We start from the raw sequence: 22,500 nt of genomic DNA, 5'->3' as shown, positions 1-22,500 counted from the left end.
ATTTCATGTCCTGCATTCTCTCTCAATTGCTTTTGTGTGAGATATCCTCGTCTCACCCCATACACCCTCCCAACAGGTAATGGCTCAGACACAACACAGGCTGGAGACGCCACAGGATTACATAGAGTACCTGAAGCGGGACGACCTCAGCGTCAAGTCCATCTTCAAAAACCTGGAGAGCTTGCAGGTGGCACTTCGGAGCAACAAGATCCAGTGGGTGCAAGAGTTTGCGCAAAAGGGCCTCAAGTGCCTGCTCTCCATCCTGAATGAGTGTTACAGGAGGTAGGAGTTGTCACTTGTGTTGAGGATTGTGTTATATGATTTTATTGATTTTTTTTTTCCTAATCGAGTTCCCACATTGGTTTTTGAGTTGCATGTAGCTGAAGCCTGTTGGCTGAATCCAAGCCTGAGCTAAATTTTTAGATGTTGATATGAAGATATGAATATAAAAGTACCCATTGCTGATAAGGTATGGTTATTGGTCATCCCTCGGAAATTTAGAAAGAGGTAATTATTATTATCAGGTTTTATCAGTACCTAGTTTCAATAAGCCAAAAAAATTTTTTTAAAGATATTGCACTTTTGTAATGTGTAGCTCTTACAGGAATTAATGTAGTTTGTATCCCCTTTAAATGTCCATAGATTTCCTGCTCCATTTGACTAGAACTGCATGGGATATGGCACAAGCAAGTGTTGTATCTAGCTTACATTTTCTAATTGTAGTGAAATTCAGATATAATGTTTAAATAAATTTTCTGATTTCATTTTTTGTGCGTGCAGCATTCCTCTTTTTTAGATTTGTTCCTTCTTTGTTTGAGAAAATGTTTAAAGTCATCATTAATTTCTTTTTCTTTTTTATTTATTTTACAAAACCCTTAAGTAATAACTTACTAACAATTTGATTTTGGAATCTTTGCTCTCAAATAAACATCTGTATAAGTAATGAAACCTGAACTACCTTTCAAGATGTGTTGTTGCTATTGTAAATGTGTTTCATCACATAACATACTTGATGTGTTTTATTAGATTTTTTTATTTTTTTATTATCTTTATCTTTTTCTCTGATCTCAGTTATACTTCATTCATCAATAGAGTAGAGGTGCACACACTTGCAGACATTCATACACACTTAATATGTGGGCTGAAATTTAAGATAAAAAATCTCAGTAGAAAGCTACAAAGCATTATTGACATATGAGATCCATTATATCAAAGCAGTTGATACATATAGATAAAAAAGTGCTAAGACTGCTTTTGTAATTTCTTTTTTCTTAATAGATGCCTTAAGGATGTTATTGCACCATAATTTTATCTACATAGATAAGTCTACCAAGAACAGCAGAAAATAGTTAGTTGTATCGTTTATGCTCCTTAACCCTTCACATATTTGTGATAGTAACTGGATGTGCAGATGTATTTTCTGGCCTCATTTCAAAAAGAAATTCTTATTCACTGATGTATTTATGAACACTGCCCCAAATTGATTTGTTAACCATCAGAGAAACTAATGTATTTTCTAGTTCTGTGTGTCTTCCTTCATTTTAGAATTTCTGAAGGATAAATTTGAAGACCTTTCTGCACCCTAGGGCCACATCTAATTCATGGGGTTGGACATTTAAGAAATACCTTGTAAAGTTGCTGGTAGCCATAAGCAGAGTTAGAGGTGATGATAGAAAGGGGGGAATAGTGACGCAGTCATTCTTTCCTGTAGTCTCGGACTAGACGCACTGGGCTTCCCTTTCTCAAAGCATTGGACTCTTCAGCATTTCATGTTTCGGATCTTGGTCAGCCTCTTCAGTCCTTTCACCTTTTTTAAATTATCTCTCTTAGAGGAACTATGGGAGAGTTAGAATACCTGGGTCTCGTAGACAAGCACACACAAAGATTCTAGTATCAACATTCTCTATATGTTCATAGATTTTCCTCTGCATCTGGCTCATCATACATAATCTTCTTCTCTCTCATTTGAATTCTCATATAATCTCTCTTCTCTTGCCTTCCATTAGATCTTATACTCTTTTCAGTAACATAACATGTATATAGTCATGGATACACTTGTGAACAAAATACTTAACACTGCCTCCATTTTAAATTATTTTGATGACAGTGAATGTATTGTGGGTTTATTTAACACTTTCAAGTTTGACTCCATGCCAAGTTTCAATAAATTTTTGGAGTAAGAGAAGCATGGAAATTATTCAAAACACATCTTTGCGCAGCTTGACTGTGAATTTGGATTGACCCCTCTTGCACTGCCAAGAGGTGGCACTTTTGCTATTATCATGAAGCGGCAAATGACCCATTCATTAACATAAAGGAACTCAGTATGGCCAGATAAAGCTAAGAGTGTTCACAAGTTCTATTCATCTATCCGTCAGAGGAAAAGATTTCTCAGATTATGCCTCCATCATCTTTCCAATTAATCTGTTTATTATTCTTTAAGCATGTCTCCTCTGCCGCCTGAAGTATTTTCAGTCACTAACTTTAGATTTTTTTTTCCTCTTGTTACCTCTGCTGACATCTTTACTGTAGTGGGCATGAAGGGTGAGTAAAATAAAGGTCACAATTTGTAGCGCATAATATTTTTATTTTATTTTTTATTTTTTTTATTTATTGTTATTCTATTTCTGCCAGGCTCACTGTGGATATTCAGAAAAAATTAGGCCAAATTTGTAACTCTGCTATCTAGTACCAATTTCACTGAGAGTGAAAATAGCTCTCGGTGCTGTCAGTGGATAATCCTCTCTTTCTAAATGTAGTCTTTACTCTCTCTCTCTCTCTCTCTCTCTCTCTCTCTCTCTTTTATATATATATGTATATATAAATTGGTGTTCCTATTTCTGTTTAGACCAAATCTCATTGAGCTTGGCATGAGAATGTAGCTTATCGTAGAATAGTACCCGCTTTTATTGTGATAAGTATCCTGGAGTTCGTGGCAGGTAGGAGACAGAGCTACCCCCTAGAGGTGTTTGGTAAAGGTGAGGCAGCTGTCTAGTAATTTTAATGAGGTGATTGTTACTCTGCCAAAGTTGTTGATGATGGAATCTGTAGTGAGAGATTGTGTGCAGGACGTCTTTGATTATTACATGTGTATATTTGGCTTTTCTCTGTACATTTCCTGTCTTTTTGGTATTAACAGCTTCTAGGTTAAAGGATGTTATTTTCAGGGGGCAGAGTCAGTCAAGAATCAGCTCAGTTTCCCTCTCTTTCTCACTCTCTCTGTCTCCCTCTCTCTTCTTCCCCTTCTCTCTCTCTCTATCTATCTATCTATCTATCCCTCTCTCCCTCCCTCCCTCTCCCCTACCCACTCCTCTCTCCCTCTTTCCTTTTCTATCTCCCTACCACTCTCTTTAATCTTTTTATCACTCCCTCAGTGTATTATGTCTATCGCTTAATTGAAATGAAGGCTGATTGTCATGTGTATTATTCAAGAACTTTGGCAGTCTCAGAATTTCTTTCTTTCTTTCTTTTATTCTTTTCTTTAATAGCTGGTCAAATTGCAGGTTTTATCATAGTTAGAAATGCAATAACTTGTGTATTTAAGATTACATTGCAGCAGTGTGATTGGTTTAAAAGAAGTGCTCATTTTCAGGAAAGATCTAACCTTTAAAAGAAGTTTTACAGAAGGAATTATTTTTTCAGTGTTTGATCTATTAGGGAATATTTTAAGATCATCATTCTCTTGCAATTTGACCATTCTAGTTCCAAGCAGAATTAACACAGTATAATTGTGATTCAAGATGTTTGATTGTGAACTAGTAGTTCAAGATTATGTTCTTAGTTTAATTTTTATTCATTTTGCAAATGCTAATGAGTCTTCCTTTAGCGTATTTTTACCTGAGTTGAATATAGCTCTGTACTGCTTTCTTATACACAGTTGATTTGCATCCTATCCATCCCAGTAAACCATACCTGACAATGCCTTTTTGATTGCAGTGGCAATAACAATCGTCAGTGGGATAATGTGCAGTATGAAGCCATCAAGTGTCTCAAGGTTATCTGCAACAACATTGTGGGCATCAAGGAGTTCTTCAGACAACCAGAAGGCTTCACCCTCCTAGCACAGTCCCTCAACCCCTCCAAACCCAACATCATGCTCGAGGTCTTGCGACTCCTCTGCAGTTTCTGTCTCCCCATCTGGCAGCAGGATGGGTTGGATGGGCACAGAGAGGTCCTGGATGCCATCACTATAGTTGGGGAGCTCAAGAAGCAGGAGAGGTTCACGCCCATCATCATGGGGCTGGGCATGCAAGGCAACGACCCCCTAAGGCTCAGCTGCCTCTCACTCATCAACGCCATCATCAACTTTGTGCCTGACGATAACCTTGACTTCCGGATGCACTTGCGGAACGAGTTCATGAGGATGGGCCTGCAGGACCTCTTGGAGATCCTGAGAAGCAGCGAGCACAGCGACATGAAGACGCAGCTGAAGGTGTTCAATGACTCGAGGAAGGAGGACTTCGAGGACTGGCAAGATCGCTTCTTCACTCATGTGGACGAGATGGAGGACTTGGGACGCTGCTTTGAGATTGTCAGGCAGCAAGTACAAGACTCCAACTGTGAGATGCCTTTCCTGTCCATCTTGCAGCATCTTGCCTTTATCAGAGATGATGAGAATGTCAGAGCAGCCTATTTTAAGTTAATAGAGGAGTGCATTTCACAGATTGTCCTACACAGAAATGGGTGTGACCCAGATTTCCGAGCCACTAAGAGATTTGAGATAAAGTTGGATTCCCTCCTTGATCAGGTCAAAGAGGAGACCCGTAACAAGAATGAAAAGCTAGCATCAGAATACCAGATACAGTTAGAAGAAGCTCTTACCAAAAATCAGAAGCTAGAGGCTGAACTGTCGTTGGTCAAGAGTCGCTACGAAGAGGCCCTTAAACACGGTGGAGATCCAGGTAAGAAGGGTGGATTACCAACAGTACCTGGTCTAGAGCAAATGGTAGGTGGTGGACCTCCTCCACCTCCCATGCCTGGAGGGGGACCTCCACCACCTCCACCTCCACCTGGGATGGGAGGACCTCCTCCACCACCACCACCACCTGGTATGGGTGGACCTCCTCCACCTCCACCTCCACCTGGAATGGGTGGACCTCCACCTCCTCCACCTCTACCAGGTATGGGTGGACCTCCTCCACCCCCACCTCCACCAGGTATGGGTGGACCACCTCCTCCTCCTCCCGGAATGGGTCCACCTCCACCTCCAGGCATGCCTGCAATGAGACCTCCCATGGAAACCCTGCCGTACGGCATGACGTTAAAGAAGACAATAAAGCCCCCCGCCCAAACCAAACGGCTTCAGTGGAACAAAGTAACGCCCAACAAGATGAGCGAGAACAGTTTATGGGTTCGCCTCAACAAGAAGGACATCAAGGTCAAGCAGGACGTGTTGAAGGACCTCAGCGAAAGGTTTGCTGTGAAGCAGGTAAAGAAGAAGAATGTAGAGCAGGTGGAGAAGGCTACGAAGAAGGACAAAGAGCTGCGGGTGCTGGACCAGAAGACCAACCAGAACCTGTCCATTGCCCTCCGAGGTCAGTTCAAGCACATGAGCCTGGACGACATCCGGCTGGCCATCCTCCAGTGCGACGAGTCCATTCTCTGTGTGGACTCCACTGGTTCACCCGACTCATCCACGCTGCAGACGTTGATCATGGCCATGCCGGATCACGAAGTCATCAAGAAGATCACATCATTGGAGGACCCAGAGGAAGACCTTGCGGAGGGTGAGCGCTTCCTTCACAGAATCGGCAAGATCAAGAAACTGATGCCACTGCTCAAGAACCTGGCCTTCAAGACAGACTACCCATCATTAGTCAAGGAAACCCGGCTGGACATTGTGAACACCAAAGCCGCCCTGGATGAGCTCATCAACTCCAAGAAGTTTGAGAGGATAATGTCATACATCCTCGAGTTTGGCAACGTTCTCAATGCCGGCTCCAGGAATGCTGACACCCTAGGGTTCGACATCAGTTTCCTGCCCAAGCTGTCAAACACGAAAAATGCTGATGGCCACACCTTGTTGCATTACCTGGCGGAGACACTGCTGAAGGAGGAGCCAGAAAGCGCTGACTTCGAAGACGGCCTCTTGCATTTCTCCGATGCAGAAAGGGTAAACGTGGAATCGGTGAAGGCCAATATCGCCAAGATGAAGAAGGAGATCAAGAACATCGGCAACGATCTTCAGAGACACACAAAACAAGACCCAGAAGATAAGTACGTAATATTTTACATAGCAGAAAGGGGGATACATATGTCAAAAGGATTATTAGAAACTGATTATATGTTAGGTCATCATAACAAAATAACTCATTGCTTGGCATGAAGAAAGGTCATCTCCTTAGTTTCATATGTTAAGTAAGCATCCCCCTCCCTCCCTTCCTTCCATTATAGAGTAGATATATAATTTCTTCCCCTTCACCATACTTCACCAGTAAGTGAGGTGTTTGTTCAGGGATGTAAGCTTGCCAAAAGAGTTTTTGTGCTCGTTATTGCATTCAGGTGCAGATGAATGGTAATTACAGTACAAACAGCATAAAGACAAATTGCATGGCAGCACAGTTTTGAATATGTCTCACCTGCTTTTCATTGTACTTTGCAATAGATTAAATTCATAGCAGAACGCAAAGTTCAACATGGGATCAAAATCTCCCAATCAGTGATAATAATAATTATACTAAAAAGCAAAACCAACAACATTTACAATGCCTTTAATATGTCACTTAATCTTTAAAATGTTTAATAGACATATTAAAGTTATTGTATGAAAGGCTAGGAAATACCATCTGCAATTATGAATAGAAGATAAAAGATTGGTTATTAAGCGGGGTTGTATGGTGAAAATATATTTTAGGGTTAAATATATCATGTTGGCTGTGTGGTGCATCTTGAAGTTCTTGAATATGAATAGCTGCTTGGCAAATATGCAAAATATTTTATTTGAGATATGGGCTAATTTATTTTTATTATTGATATTAACCCTATCCCGACGGGCCCAGCGATAAGTGGAAACCCCCTACGCCGGGCCTATGCAATATTGCATGGGGAACGTCACACTGGTGTGTGCCCCGTCATCGGGCATTTAGCCGTGTCACACAGGTGTGACACACTGTCATTAAAGGGTTAATGTTGAGGAAATTGGTGACATCATCTTTAGTACTAGATATTACATTGAAAATTATCTGACAAATTTTACTGTTATTGCTATTAGTAGTAGTAGAATCACTATAAATATCAGAGAAGATAATAACAGTGAATATTACTTATTATCATTGTCATCATGACTATCATTATTAGTATGTGTATTTGTGCATTTGTGTGTTTAAAGAAATACTACATGTGTATATATACACATAGGTTCTTATTATTATTTTATTATTGCTATTATTGTTATTGCTTGTAACCACTGCCACATGCTCCCCACTGGTCTAAGTAAATGGTCATGGTCTGAGAAAATGTGCTTGCGCCAACCAGCGGTACTTCGCAATACTCGGTACTTCCCACACCCCTTCCACTCGCACCTTGCCATAGACTGACAGAGCCATGGAAAATTTCTTCCAGGTTTAAAGAGAAGTTCGATGAGTTCCACCAGACAGCCGAAGAGGACGTGGCGCTTCTGGAGACGGAGTTTGACATGATGCAGAAGAGGTTCGTGCAAGTGTCGGACCTCTTCACCTTTGAGGTCAATAAGTACTCGCAAGAGGACTTCTTCAGGGACATCAACGAGTTTATTGCTTTATATAAAGTGAGTGTTATAGGCTTTTTGTTTGTTTCTTTCTTTTTTCTTTCCCCTTTTATCTCCTCTCTGAGTTTTCTCCTCTTTTCTTTTTTATTCTCAGTATTTGGTGAGCCAGAAGGTATTATAAGGTTTGGGTTTACTTTTTTCTTTGATGTTTTTAAAAATAATTGTTAATTTAGTATCATTTGGAAGAAACCTTGTTTTAGGTAAGACTCACATATAGCTTGTGTTATTTTTAATTGATTTAGTCAAATGCTATTACAGAAATATATTTTGATATTTTTTCTTTCTTTCTTTCATTTTTTTTCTTTTTTCAATGATCATCAATAGATAAAAGTTTTTACTTTTACTTTTTTTTCATACCTTTAATTTTCCCGCACTTATTACTAGATGAAGTTTATGTAAGTGGACTTGCTTCATTTGTCATCTTAATTCAGCAACTGTTCTGCATTCTTGCAATACCTTTTCATCTCCTGCAATGCCATGTGAATGCTGCAATTACCTGAAACTCCTGGTTTTCATTATATTTTATTTGTTCATTTCTTTTTGAAGTGATATTTAAGTGTGATTCTGGAGCATCTTGGTGCCCCATGATCCCAGTGGTATGGTTGCATTTTGCACTAGATACTCTGAATGTGAGTTATATGATCTGTGCAATGGTCTGCAGCATGGGGAGGAAGAGGGATGTATAATGTTTTCATGTATTTTTTTGAGTTTCGGTTCTTGGTTATGCATCCGATACCGAATTTAGTTTATATAATCATGGGTGTGTTTTTCTGTCATATGAAATATTTCTGCATTACAATGCTTGACAGAAATATTGCAAGCACTCATTCAGCATTACAAGGCAATTACAAATCCCACCATATTCAACCACCAAACTCCCTCAACAAAATACTTGTTTTTCTCCCCCCCACCCTGTCCCACCCCACCCCCAACAGCAAGCCAAAGAACAAATCATCAAAGAGGAGGAGAAGAGGCAGAGGGACCGCGACGCCAAGGAGCGTGCAGAACGGGAGAAGGTGGAGCGTGCAGAGAGAGACAACCGGCAGCGGGCCCTCCATGACGTCACGAACGACCAGAGCAACACGGAGGTTGTGGATCAGCTGATGCAACTGATCAACACGGGCCAGGCCTTCGACGTCATGGGAGCGGGACGTAGGAGGCGACCGGGCAAAACAACAGGTAGGGTGACGCACAAAGGTTTTGATTTTATTGATTTTAACTGGAGCTGCATATTAGGGGGCAATATTTTTCAACCTTATTTCTTTTGTCATTTCTCTCTTTCTTTCTTTTGTCTTTTCTGTTTATAGATAGATTATTTCTGGTGTTTTTTCCATTCTCTTTCAGCCATTCTTTTTTTAAATATGATATCTCTCTCTCTCTCTCTCTCTCTCTCTCTCTCTCTCTCTCTCTCTCTCTCTCTCTCTCTTTTTCTTTTTTCAATCTTTAACATAGCCTTTCATCTTTCTTTTAGTAACTTGGATAGCTATAGATAAGAAAGTTGGAAGTCTTTATACATAAGGACATAATATTAGGAACATCAACAAACAGCTTGACTCTTGAGTTTCAAATAGATGATTGAAGTTGTGACAAAGAAAGCAAAGCATAAAAAGAATTATTTGATGCTTACCTTGATCTACATTCTTCATTTAGAATAGATCCTTAGGAGGGGAAATGTCATAGAAGTAAGGATAGTTCTATAGTAAAGTACAGGGAAGAAAGTTTGGTGTATTCTTTGTCGTTTTCTTCTATTCTGGTCATAAAATGGTACATAAAACATTTGCCAATCCTTCTGTTATTCTTTCTTTTCTTTTTTTACAGCTCAGAGAAATTGAGAGTATTATAATTTCTTCTTTTGTTCTGTTTTGTTTTGTGTTCATTCCATGTTCAGTAAGTCCTTCCTTGTTTTACAGATTTTTATTGTAGTTCTTGAAGATTGATATATTCTCATTGTCTGTGTGTGGGCTAATCCATGATTTATTTTGCTCTTATTTCAGTGCCTTGTCCATTTTATTGTTATTATTTTTTGTTGTTGTTGTCCTATTCATATTTCTTTCTCCACAAGTGTGCCTTGTTCGTCTTTCAGGTATAATTTGTTTTTTGTTTTTCTTTTATTTTATTTATCTTTTATTTTTTCATACTCCACTCGGCGTATGTTATTCACAGATGTTACTTAGAAGACTCCCAGCAAGTCTGAATAGTGTTTAAAAAGAAAAAAATTGATGATTTAGCATTGTGTAGTGAAACCTCTTTGCAGTGCCGTGTGGAGAGTGCTTGGTTAAAAGATCTATACATATATAGGAAATCTGCACTCCTGTTTATGTTTTTCTTTTATGAATAGTCTTATAAGTTTTTAGGGTAGGTATAAGAATAGTAAATACAAATTTATATGTAGATGTAGATATAGATATACTCTTTTCAACATCTTTTCGCAATGTTTATATAATTGAATGAACACACTAGGGATCCACCTGTCATTGTCATTCGTAAATGTGATAGTGACACACAAACAGATGCATCTTCTATGCCACAAAGTCCTCACAAACAACTTGGTTTTGTCTCTCTTGAAACATCAAAAAAAATCAAACACAGAATTAGGCTCGGGTTGTCGCAAGTGGGCAAAGGCGCTGGTACACTTCTGCAGTCGTAGGACGGGAAAAGAGCAGAGTAAGATTAAGAAGCAAAAAAAAAGTTTTTTTTAAGACAAAGGTAAAAAAGAAAAATTGAAATTAATGTAATGGAGAAGTTATAAAGATGGTGATGCTTAGTAATATTGAAATGATTAATGATGATAATACTCTTGGGAATTCACATTGCCAGTATACTTTTTCTTTCTTTCTCTCTTTCTTTTTAAGCTATATATATATAATTTTAGGTAGTACTTTCTACCTATGCTTTAAGCCTTAAGATAAATTTAGAGTATTCTTATTAATGCTATTGTATACTATTTTTAACATGTTGAAAAGAGACTCAATTATTTACTAAAATAGCTATAGAAATGTATTCTCCAGTAATGGTAAAATTGACGTACAGTTGTACCATGTGTAAGATTTGAACTGTATAAGACCTGGTAGATTTTGTGACAGTAAGAGTGAGTCCCTGAGTTGTGCATGTGCAACCACTCTCATTCTTATATTATTGCCATTATTCTTGGCTATTCAGGCTTTTTTGAAGGTCACTGTATTAAAGGTGCAGTTAGCCACAAATGCAGACAGAATCTTGTACATGTGAACACCTACTGCATGGAGAAATTATTGGTATTTAGAATAAGCTTTTTGAGTTTGAGAATGTAAGGATGTATCACCAAGTTTTGATAGAAGAGAAACGAATGCAAAAGAGGAAGAGGAGTTACAAAGAAAGGGTGCTTGGCTGTAGATATTTCATATTTAACGGGGATGAAAGACAATTACCTGATGTTCCTAGGAATTAGTAATGCTTTGCTTCTCCTCCTGACTAAAGGAATATGCTCTTTTGGATGACTTGGACTTTACAATGGGGAAACGGCTTAGACTTTACAGACGACAAATATACATCTTTGACACAAGATTCCTCCCCCAAAATACAACTTCATACATCTCTTTCCCCTAAATATTACCCCAATACACATATTCTATCTCACATAACCTGCTTACTTGGCAGCCTGTTAGGAAAATTAAAAATTAAAGAAAGAGAAGAGAAAAAAAAAAGAATAAAAAAGATCAAGTAAATGCTTCAAGGAAATGGCACTGAAAGAGGTTTTACTGCTAATCTTACTTTCATGTATAAATAGTACAATTAAATCGGATCCAGCTTGAGGGGCCAACACGCTAAAAAAAACAAAAAAACAAAAAGAAAAAAGAAAACAGACATTCAGGCTATGTATGGGGGGAAAAATATGCAGGCTTGTGCTTTGACTACTACTATAAATCTTTCTTTTTGTTTTGTTTGCTCACTCATTCCTGTGACATTTCACACCTGACAGGGAGGAGCCAGCTTGTCCATTGTGGGTAAGACAAGACCCCATGAATTGTGTGTCACTGCCTGCTTGTAGAGTTTGACTCTCCCCTCCCCTCTGCCCACCCCCCACCCCCATCCCCCTTTCTTCTTCTTACGTGCACCTGTCACCGTGTGTTAATATGCTTTTGTGGTTTCAGTTTATGCAATATTATTTTGATAGTTTTTTTTTTTTTTTTAAGGGGGAAGGAAGTGGAGGATGTGGAAATTTTGATATAGATTTTTTTATTATTTTTTTTTAACAGGCGCACATGTATGTGTGTGTGTGTTTGTGTGTGTATGTGTGTGTGTTTGTATGTTTGTGTAATCACTACCAATTCACTTAAACCATGCAATGTAATGTCATGTTAACTACTGTATCAAGTGAATTCCACATTCTCCAGTTATGATAACTGTGCTACTATATTAATTAATGAAGCTTGCTTGCTTTACACACCCAAGCACTGCCAATTGCATCCTGGGATCAAATGGTGAAGGAAGAGAGGGTTTTATTTATTCACTTGTAATATATGTTTAAGTTATTAATTGATTCCTTTATTTGTTTACTTGTTCATTTATTTGTTAGTTGTTGACTCTTATCATTTGATTTTTATTTTGCTTTGTTCACCCATTTGTATATTATTTTTGAGAAGGACAAGGCTTTTATCATTTTTGCGAGTGCAGGGAAGTAAGATTCCTTCCTGTGTCTGTATTTTCAAGCTTTAAACATTTTTTTTTCTTCTTCTTCTTCTTCATCTTTATTTACCTTTTATATTTCCTGAAACTATGTATGTTTTTGTGTGTGTTTGTGTGTGCTTTATTTCATTATCTCTATTCATTCACTGTCATTCATTCTTCCTCCTTTCCTCACTCACTTTCCCTTTCCCTCCCTTCTTCCTGTCTCTCTCCTCCTCACCTCCTCCTTCCCTCCCTCTATATCTCTTTCTCTTTTTCATCTTTCACTGTCTCACCCTCTTCTGCCTCCTCTTCCTCCTACTCTTCCAAACCAACTTCTTCTTCTTTAACATTACATCATATTGCCTGATGCCTGAACTTTACATGCCAAATGGAGAAGAGTAGTGCATGTTGAAACAGATTTTAGAGTAAGTGAACTCTAAAAAAGTTCATCTTTGAAATATGGCGTTTCAAGATGCACTGTTTACTGTTTAACGTTAAGAGGAAATTATATATGCTGATTTTTTTCAAGATAAAATACAACTTCGTTATTTTTAGCTCTTGTTAGGCCATAATTAACCCTCTCTTAACGGGGCGTACATTTGGCCGATTCCACTCCCTCTGGCAATGTGGCAAGCGCACGCAGCTTTGTGGATGTACAAACAGAACTCTGTACGAGGTTTATGTATGGCGTAACTTCATGACGTGATAGGACATCATCCATCATGTCGGCATTATTCTGACGACATTATATCACATCATCCATTGTGACTGGGTTAAAAGGGGCTAATGTTTTGTTGTCATTTGCATTCCTGTTTTGAGGGAAATAAGATGAATTCAATAGAAAGGGGCCAACCCACATATTAACCCCCCCCTCCCCATTCCCCTAGGAAAATCCCCAATGCCCGGGGCGTTCGATTATTTAATCAATTGAAAATTGTGGCTGGCACAATAACTACTGTGCGGCAACAACTGGCTTGAATGCGCGGTACACATGCTGTACCACCCGTCCTGTGTGGGTTAATTTCGTGTGAACCAAAAACTTTCATCGGGGGAATTGAATTATGAATATCAAAAAAGAGGAGTACGCCTAAATAAAGAAATTGATTAGCTTTGATCAGATTGATGTAAGTAAGAAGAAAGGGATGAATATTTTTACCTTTTTTAATGTATTTGAATGCTTTGCATATTAATAGTACCAATAATGTTTTTTAAAACTGTGTGGAAGTTGAAAGTGAGTGTTTTCATTCTTTTTTCCTTGCTATCTTGTTTCCCTTTTTTTTTCTTCTTCATGATAGTCAAAAAATCTTGTTTCACTGTAGTTCTTGTATTACCTTCCTTCCAATTATTCATATATTAATTCACTTTTTTCCAGTTTTATGTTTTTATTTTGAAGTAAAAGGGGTAACTGACATGACCATTTTCCAAGTATATTTTATTAAACAATAAGATTCATCCTCTCCCTCGCTTTCTCCTTATCTTTCATTTACTTTTCCCTGAATACCAAGCAAAAGTAATTTGATTAATCTCATTTATTCTGGATTTTTCTTCTTTGTTTTCTTTTTTTTTCTTTTTTTCTCCCTCTTTTTTTTTATCAATTGATTTATTAATTTTCAACTATAAAGGACAGTTACCCTCAAGTATAATATGACTTAACTTTCTCTCCATACATACTCTTGCTCATTCCATCACTGTTGCCGCTCTCGCGATACATCATTTTTTATTAAAGTAATTACTCCCCAATTAGTGAAGAGAAAGTGTTTCGATTATGCACTCATATCATAGTCATTTAGTTTGACCAACCTTTATAAAAGAAAAGTTCTTTATACTTTGGCTGTGGTATACCTTTTCAGGAAGGTGATACAACCTACTGTGATGTGCCTGGGTTTTGACATTCATTTTTGATCATTCATTTTTTTTGCAATATTGAAGATAAATAGATAGATAATTGTATTTATTTATTCAAATATAGATTTATCTTATTTTAGATGCATATATGTGTATATATATATATATATATATATATATATATATATATATATATATATATATATATATATTATTTTTTTTTTTTTTTTTTTTTTTTTTTTTTTTTTTTTTTTTTTTTTTTTTTTTCCCTTTCCTTTGTGCACTGAAATAGGGAAAACAGTAAAGTTATATGGATCACAAAGATTGACCATCATATCCAAACGACGGTCATTATGGTTGCTTTGTTGATTATTTTTTTGTACTTATTTATTTATTTTTTGGCATGTCACCAGTGGTTCATTAGTTCACATGCTTGTCCACTCTCTCCTTATGTTTGACTTGGAGCACCACTGCACTATAGATAGATGGTGTTATCTTTCATTATTATTATTATTGTTATCATTATTCCTTCTTTTTTTTTCATTGTTACTGTTATTATTATTATTGTTATTGTTATCATCATTGTTGTTATTACATTACGATATGAATTTCTCTCACGTGTTCTCGGATAACCAATAAATCTAAAAGATTAATGTCTGTAAATACAAATTTTACGTTTCGAGTGCACTAACATGAATTGTGTCGACATGATCGTCTTGGATGCATAACATAACATTAAATTATCCAATTTTTAATGTATATTGATAATGATGTTAATAGTAATGATGATTTTGGGAATCTGTTAATATCTAAGGACAAAGATTGGAGGCATCGTCACTAAAATGCCCGTGATAACTACCGTTGATTTTGCTTTTTATTTGATTTTACCTTTGTTTTGTAAGATGTTCATAGGTATTGACATTAATATTGGACTTTGTTTTTGGATGATCATTGCTGTTAACATTTTATCTCTTAATTTTACCTATAATCCCTTAAGTCATTGTACAGTTTATTTAGGCTAGATACTACATTCAGATATGGAACTCTTTAAGAAAGTAAAATATATCATGATATATATATAGATATATATTATCTCCTTTGAAGAAAAGAAATGAAACTTATAGCTATTAATCACATGTACCCCACACCTGTCTTGCCTCTTGCTCATGCATTGCTTTGTTCGACAGCCGAGAGAAGGGCCCAGCTGAATCGGAGCCGGTCGCGTTCCGGTTTGGCCGCACAGTCGCCAACTAGCAACAGAGAGATAAAATTGTGAGTAGTGGATATATATGTGTGTGTGTGAGGAAATTGGAGGGTGTGGTTGTACATAGGTTTTGTATTGTGTGTGTGTATTGGTTATGTGTAGTTTGTCTTGAACTGAAAGTGTGTGAGAGAGTATAGAGCTTGATGATGATGCAAGTATGTGTGAATCGATTTAATACCTATGGAAGAATTGTAGCTTGAGCAAAGATGAGGAAATGTTTTGAGTGTATTTAGCTGCTTGATAATTTTTTCTTTGTTTAGAAACTGCCAACATAGTGTCCATATTCTTATGTTGAAAAGTAGTCATTCTAGCATCTGATATTTCTCTTGACTAATCTGATATTATACACTTTATACAAAAGGACAGAAAAAGAATAGGATAAGTAAGATTAAAAGTTGATAGGTAGACTTTATTTGCATAATTATTGATTTTATTTTTGCCTATTTTTGTATTTGTATATTTTCATTATTGGTATTGATATTGTGATTATCTTTTATTATTTTCATTAATAGAATTTTAGTAAGAAAGATTCTTATTATTCTTATGAATATTTGATTTTGTCATGATCATCTTGACAGGACGGACACAATTGATGTGGATGTGGAGAATCAGCCAGCACGGTCATCCCGTCCTCGCACGCGACGGCCAGGCCTCCCAACGGGTCTGGAGTCGCGTGACAGGAGCTTCAACCAGCAGCAGAATGCTGTCAACGGGGACTCCTCCGACGCCTTGCTGCAAAGACTGCGGGAATTATAGAGAGAGAAGCAAAAAGAAAGAGACTTGCGGGAAACGTTTAGAGGGACTTGTGTCTGCATTTATATCTGTTGATATTATTATTATTATGATTATTAGAGTTATTATTATTGTCATTATGATAATTATATTTGTCAATTTTATTATTATTATTGATATTATTATTGTTAATTCGCTGCTGGTATTTCTTATTTCTGTCAGCACCATCTTTTTCATGTCATTACTTTTGATATTATTATTTTATTTTTATTTTTTTCCCCTTATGTATAGATTAGAGAGAATTATATATTTAAAAGATATTGATATTTATACTAGATAGTTCAGTGGGAAATATTGCCAGTAAAAAAAAGTGTATCTCGATGAACATATTCAATAGAGAGGATTGCTGGACCTTCAGTTGAATGCATTACAGTAGATAGCTTGTTTTTTTTTTTATAGTTTAGGGTTTACTTAGATAAGAACAGGGTTTCCTATATAGATCAGTGGCCTATTTAAGTAATTTTGTTTTTATTGTTTGTATTATTGATAATGTTTTCATCATTATTATCATTATTATAATCATTATATATTACTATGATATATAGATACATACATACATACATACATGCACAAACATACATGATTGAAACATGTCATATCTTCCATTCATATCCCAACTTTAAATAGAATATTAAAATCAACAGATAACTGGAAAAGCAATGGAGAAAATAAGTAAAGGGTTGTTATTCTAAGCTAACCAACAAGGGATTCCTATATTAGGGAATGATCCCACTTTGTCCCAGGTGAACTAGGTGCCCATTGATTTATTAATATTATTTTGCTATAATTTTTTTCTGTATCTTCTTGTTTCTTCTCCTTTTCCTCTTCTTCTCTTTTCTTCTTTTTTCTTTACTTATTATGACAGGCTCTTTCTGTGCAAGCAAGTAAAGAGTGATCCTTTTTAATACACCCTGTGGGCGTACGCTATAATTCTTGATTTCTAAAGTAGTGTTGTAACAAGATAATTTTTGTAGGTATCCTCCAGTTGCGAAAACCCTTGTGCGTACTGACCTGTCCGCGTGAGTGTGCGTTCGTGCGTTTCTTGAACGTCTCGACACATGCACTTGCACGTCCTTGTGCACGGGGATGCAACATATCTCTCGTGATACTGCTGCGCTTTTAACGTATTTTCTCTTGTGAGAATAGAGGAGTTCCCCCTGCTGTTCCATGCCTTCCGTTTGTGCAGGGGGATCTCGAGGCTTTTCCACTTTTTTCACTTTTTTATTTTGTTTTGTTCTTTTCTCTCTTTCTCTCACTCTCTCTCTCAACTAACGTATGTTTTAAGAGTTTGCAGTGATGTTGCACTACAGAATGAAATAATGAAAACAATTTGTGATACCGTTGAAGCTGTAATATTCAGGCCTTTGTACTGATGCATTAAGCTTGTGCCTTGATTTGTTTCTGTGTCTGTCTCATGTCTGAAGATTTTTTTTTACGTCTGATTTTTATTTTCTATTCGATGACGGTGTGAATTGTACATAAATCATAGCATTCCTCTTGTACCTGTGAGATGTCAAATATAAGAAAGAAAAGAAAAATGCATTATGTAATATGGTTACAAGTTCCATGGATTAGTCAGTGAGACTGACAAAAACTGATTTTTTTTTTCTTTCTTTCTTTCTTTTTTTTTATATCAAAACGCAATCACTTTAGAGGGGAATAGATACAGTTTTTCCTCTCCCTTTCTGGAAATTTTAAATTTTAAATTGCTTTTGCTATTGACTTTCCCTTCTGTGATTACTTTCTTCTTTTCTTGTTCTTATTTCTTTCTCTCTATTTCTCTTCTACGTATGTATATATGTGTATCTGGAGCTAAAGAAAAATCAAGGGAAATTCCTTTTTCCCTGCCATTTAAGTTGATTCCGTTCTAGAATATTCCCCAGAATTACCTCCCTACCCTCAACTCTCCTGTGATTTATTACAATATACCGGCCATATGTGTTCAAAATACCGTTACAGACATAGGGTTCGAAACCACAATTTCCACAGAATGCACGTACGAGTTCGTTCAGAAGTTATCCATCCTGTTGGATATGGCTGAATTTTCATTGTTTGGAAAGAATAAGAAAAGATATATATATGTAAGGTACAATCTCCAGAGATGATGTTGTAGGCTGTTTTTAACATTGCAACATGTATGACGTTGTCTCCAGTAATTTACAAAGTGGTGTTAAGTGCTTATTTCGTAAGCACATTTCATGTAAATGGTCTTCCATTATATATTTATCCAAATGGGACTTTTGAGTTTTATCTTTGAGAGAAAAAAAGAAAGTGTCAGTTGAACTTCCTTGCCTTTTAAACAAGGGTTATTTTAATTTTTTTCCATAGAGATTGGTTCTTTTGGTAAATGCATTTGCAGTTTGCAGCACCTGTATGTGGATTAGTGTTCCTTTGTGTCATTCTTTTCCACCTTATACCTCTTGTCTTTGTAGTTGGGAAATCTCCCTTTCCAGATATTTTAGTGAGTTGATGATAATGAATGTGTACGCAGTTTTGGGGGAATTGAAAAAATGCAGGTACAAGATTTTTTTTTTTTTTTTTTTTTTTTTTTTTACCTTTTCCCCATGTGTACTTCTATGCCACACATATAAATTTTGATAATTTGTGGTCATCACATGGAGCAAATGTATAATTGTCAGTGCTTCCTTTCAGAAAGAGAGAAACAACATTGGTTATTGATGTGGTGCACAGAATTTTATTGTTGTTCAGAAACATGCCTCTCTCTCTTTCTCTCTCTCTCTTTCTGTCTTTATTTCATTTTTTTTTTATTTTGTCTATCTACAAACACATGTTCATGTGTAAGACTAGTAAATATTATGTTTTTTCCTCCTTCTTTTCTTTTTCTTTTTCTTGTTTCTCCTTATTGTTCATGTTCTTATTTGTATTCCTCTTTCTTCACATTCTTTTTGGTAATGTCATGAACTTAACAACACAGAGATTGTTGTCTTGTTTTATCTTTTACTTTAATAAGAAACTGTTACGGGAGGCTTTGTGAAGATAAACGCTAAATTGAAACAACGAATCTTGAACAACTGCAGCTAGTCTTTTATTTGCAGTTACGCCAATATAATTGTGATTGAAAGGTCCAAAACACCAACTGGATTTTTGAATAGAAAAATGTGCCATCAAGTGTTCAATTTTAACAAAGCATTTAATAATGAATTAGATACAATTTCTTTTATGGTATCTCTCATTATCTTGATTTATTTAGATGTGAACGAAAACAAATCAGAATATTAAGCCAAGGTCCTCACTGGAGTACATGGAACTATCTCAACGGAGAGGCCAAAGTTAGCCTCACGCTATAACGGAAACTTGCGTAGTGCCTAAATATTGTCTCACGTAGATCTGCATTATCTTACCCGCCCTGTGTTATGAGACCTCTGCTGTGGTGTCATAGTGATTTAGTCTGACTTGCTGTATTGTAACACGCAACATTTCTTCCTTCTGTTTAAAGTGCCATTAAACAGCTCTCTGTGTATATAAGTTTTGGTATGTAATTATATTTATATATGTAAAAGAGAGTTCTTTTGGAATGTCTTTGTATTGTTTGATGATAACACATATTCAAGTATCTTTTTTTCCCTCAGATCACATCTAGCTGCCAGTTTATCATAGATATTTCCTCTTGATACATGAACGCACGAGTCATGGTGGAAACGACCACAGCTTGGCAGTCATAGTAATATATACTACTTTGCTCATTCACAGTGTATAGCCTTAATGGAAGTAGGAGCCATTGTAGCAGTAATATGCTCACTTCTGTAGCTGCCAGTATATATATCTTCCTTTTGAGTGATTATGTTGATAAATCAGCATGTCAGAGAAGTTTAGAGTTCTTTTCATTTAATCCTATATTTTGAAAGCACAGACATTTTTTTCTTCTTTTTTTCTCTTTTTTTTCAACCTGTTTTCAGTGTGTATTTGAAGTGCATTTATTTGGAAATGAAACCAAGCACCCCAAATATTTTTTATTTATATTATTTTATGCTTTTGTTATATGTGTACTTTTTATTTTTATTTATTACTGCAATAATTATAAAGGACTTGAAATATCCATTTAGAAGACTTTTTTTTTTTTTTTTTTTTTCCAATGATTATTATTTGTTTTCATATTGCTTTGAATTTTAAAATTCATCCTAGTGATATTACTTGCTTGACCTTTATTAATTATTATATATTTATTACCCGCACATCTGTTGTATCATAGCACCAGTACGCTTTTTCCTGTGTAGAAAATGAGTATTTCAATATTGCGTTTTTATTTTTTGATTATTTTTATTCTTATTGTTTTTCTCAGACAGTTACATTGAAGAGTGAGCTGTGATATTGTGTAAGGTGCATCATGTGTTTTACAGATAATGTTTCTTTTTGATGGTTTAAGTAAAAAAAGGTGCTCTGAATTATATTGCTTTTGATAAAGAAAACCGTTCTGTTTCTATATATATTTTTTATTTTTTCTTGTTTCTTTTATTAACTTTTCATCAATAGTAAAGAAAAAAAGTACCAGAAAGTTGAAGAAACTTGAGAAGAGGAAAATGTTGTAATGTGATAAAAGCTGAATTGGATATGAAATACAGTTTGATAAGAAGTATTTATATGTTAAATGAAGAATGTTATGAAATGTTCAAATTGGTATTCACATGTTTGAGAATGCACACACCTCAGCATCTTTCTTAGCACATGAACTTGTTTTTGAAGATAGTTTTAATGGTGCTTGTATGAAGGAGTATTTTACCCATTAACGATAGGTGACAAGATATCACGATAAGTGGTGGCAGCGTCAGCCGCCAGGGACGAGATATTTCGTCATGGCTATCCTTCTGGCCGTTGCACCAGGTGATCAGACGTATGGCGCTTTACCGTGGCAAGTGCGGGCAAAAATCCAGAGGCGTTAGGCTTACGCGTTTGAAATATCCAGGCGTTTCGACCATTTGGAGCCAAAACAGCCTCATCGTTAACGTGTTAAAAAAAAAAAAAAAAAGGAAAAAAGAAATTGCCAGCTCTTGGAATGAATTTTAGGTGGTTTTTAAATTTTTGCTTAATAGAAAAGGTAGTAGACTTTTCAACTTTGGAAAGGAAAGGAGGTAGGGTATTTTAGTAGAGCAGTTTTCCAAAGAAAATTAATAGAATTCCCCACCCCCCCCACTCCCCAGAAATGAGCTTTTGGTTTTCTTGTTCTCCTGCATGATTCCACCAAGCTTTCTTTCAAGCACTGCATAAAACCTTTTAGCAAAACAGTGATCAGGAGCTGCAGGCAAATGCTGTTTGGCATTAGAATATTTAAAGCTTTATTTTAGGGCCTTTGGGTGAAGTTGCTCCTGTGCATGTTTGAATGTGAACTCTACAAGTATGTATAGTTTGAATGTATACATGGATGTTGGTGCATATTCACCCTTGAGATGCACTTGTGTGTAACTTCGTCTTTAGTAGCAGAAGTACCATAGTGGATTGGGTTCGGGTTGAATTCTGGTTCATGGGAAAAGTTGATCATGTCAGGACACACTTTCATTCCAGGGAAACGTGTGTGTTTTGTTTGATTTTATTTACTTTGATTTTGCTCTTTCTGTTTCTCTCTCTCTCACTCCCTCTTCCTCTCCCTCTATCTCATTCCTCCCTCCCTTTCCCTCTTTCCTTTCCTATCCTTCTCCCTCTTCCTCCACATCAGAGCAATACAATTAAGAAAGATGCATCTCCTTTTTCTTCTTCTTTTTTTCACCCTTTTCCTTTATTCCATGCACCAATATTTTTCCTGGTGGTACACCTCTCATTTAATTTGCTTGCTTCCTCTATCAATGCTCTTTGGTATGACAAGAAACAAAATTCCAACAAAGTGATTTCCATCTAGCACAAGAAAGTACAAGGGGCCAATTGGATACAATATAAACTGTTGTACATAATAGTGGAAAGTTTATTTTTATTACATACAGCCCATTAAACTACGCAATAATAATAATAAAAAAAATCTACTGGCTATTCTCTTTTTAAACATTGAAGGCAGAACCTTTTGTACATATTTTTATAGAGTACTTTTGTAAAGAGGAAAATCCATCATAATGTTACCATTATTAACCATGTAATAAACTATGGCTTAGTTCTTTGTCTTTTATTTTTATCCCTATGTTTTTTTTAATGCAAATCTACTTCTAATGTAGTAGAAAAGAACATAACTTTAGTATGGTGTATCCTGTGTTCACAAATGACCCCC

At 36.2% G+C, this 22,500-nt stretch overlaps 2 protein-coding genes across 7 annotated transcripts in view; one reads left to right on the top strand and one right to left on the bottom strand.

The window, feature by feature from the left end:
- Nucleotides 1-22,389, top strand: part of dia (diaphanous related formin 1) — a 33,637-nt gene extending 11,248 nt beyond the window's left edge. For 2 of the 6 annotated variants that reach the window (XM_043032046.2, XM_043032047.2), the window contains exons 5-11: nt 77-282; nt 2,533-2,544; nt 3,937-6,216; nt 7,561-7,744; nt 8,680-8,923; nt 15,424-15,508; nt 16,079-22,389. In XM_043032046.2, the coding sequence (XP_042887980.1) occupies nt 77-282; nt 2,533-2,544; nt 3,937-6,216; nt 7,561-7,744; nt 8,680-8,923; nt 15,424-15,508; nt 16,079-16,256 (3,189 nt within the window). In that variant the 3' untranslated portion in view covers nt 16,257-22,389. Of the gene's footprint in view, nt 1-76; nt 283-2,532; nt 2,545-3,936; nt 6,217-7,560; nt 7,745-8,679; nt 8,924-10,333; nt 10,409-11,702; nt 11,728-15,423; nt 15,509-16,078 lie in introns of all 6 variants that reach the window. The other 4 variants (XM_086533645.1, XM_086533646.1, XM_086533648.1 and 1 more) reach the window with 4 other exon arrangements.
- Csas (CMP-sialic acid synthase) overlaps nt 18,953-22,500 on the bottom strand; it is a 16,108-nt gene continuing 12,560 nt past the window's right edge. Inside the window, exon 7 of the mRNA XM_086533653.1 lies at nt 18,953-22,500. This exon is cut by the window's right edge and continues 56 nt beyond it. The gene's annotated coding sequence lies outside the window, so the exon portion shown is untranslated.

The sequence above is a fragment of the Penaeus japonicus genome, unplaced genomic scaffold (genome assembly GCF_977035675.1).
Source record: "Penaeus japonicus unplaced genomic scaffold, GWHDUDI00000001_assembly GWHDUDI00000039, whole genome shotgun sequence".
Lineage (NCBI taxonomy): Eukaryota > Metazoa > Arthropoda > Malacostraca > Decapoda > Penaeidae > Penaeus > Penaeus japonicus.
Note: the sequence above shows the minus strand (reverse complement) of the source record. Positions and strands in the feature narration are given on the sequence as shown.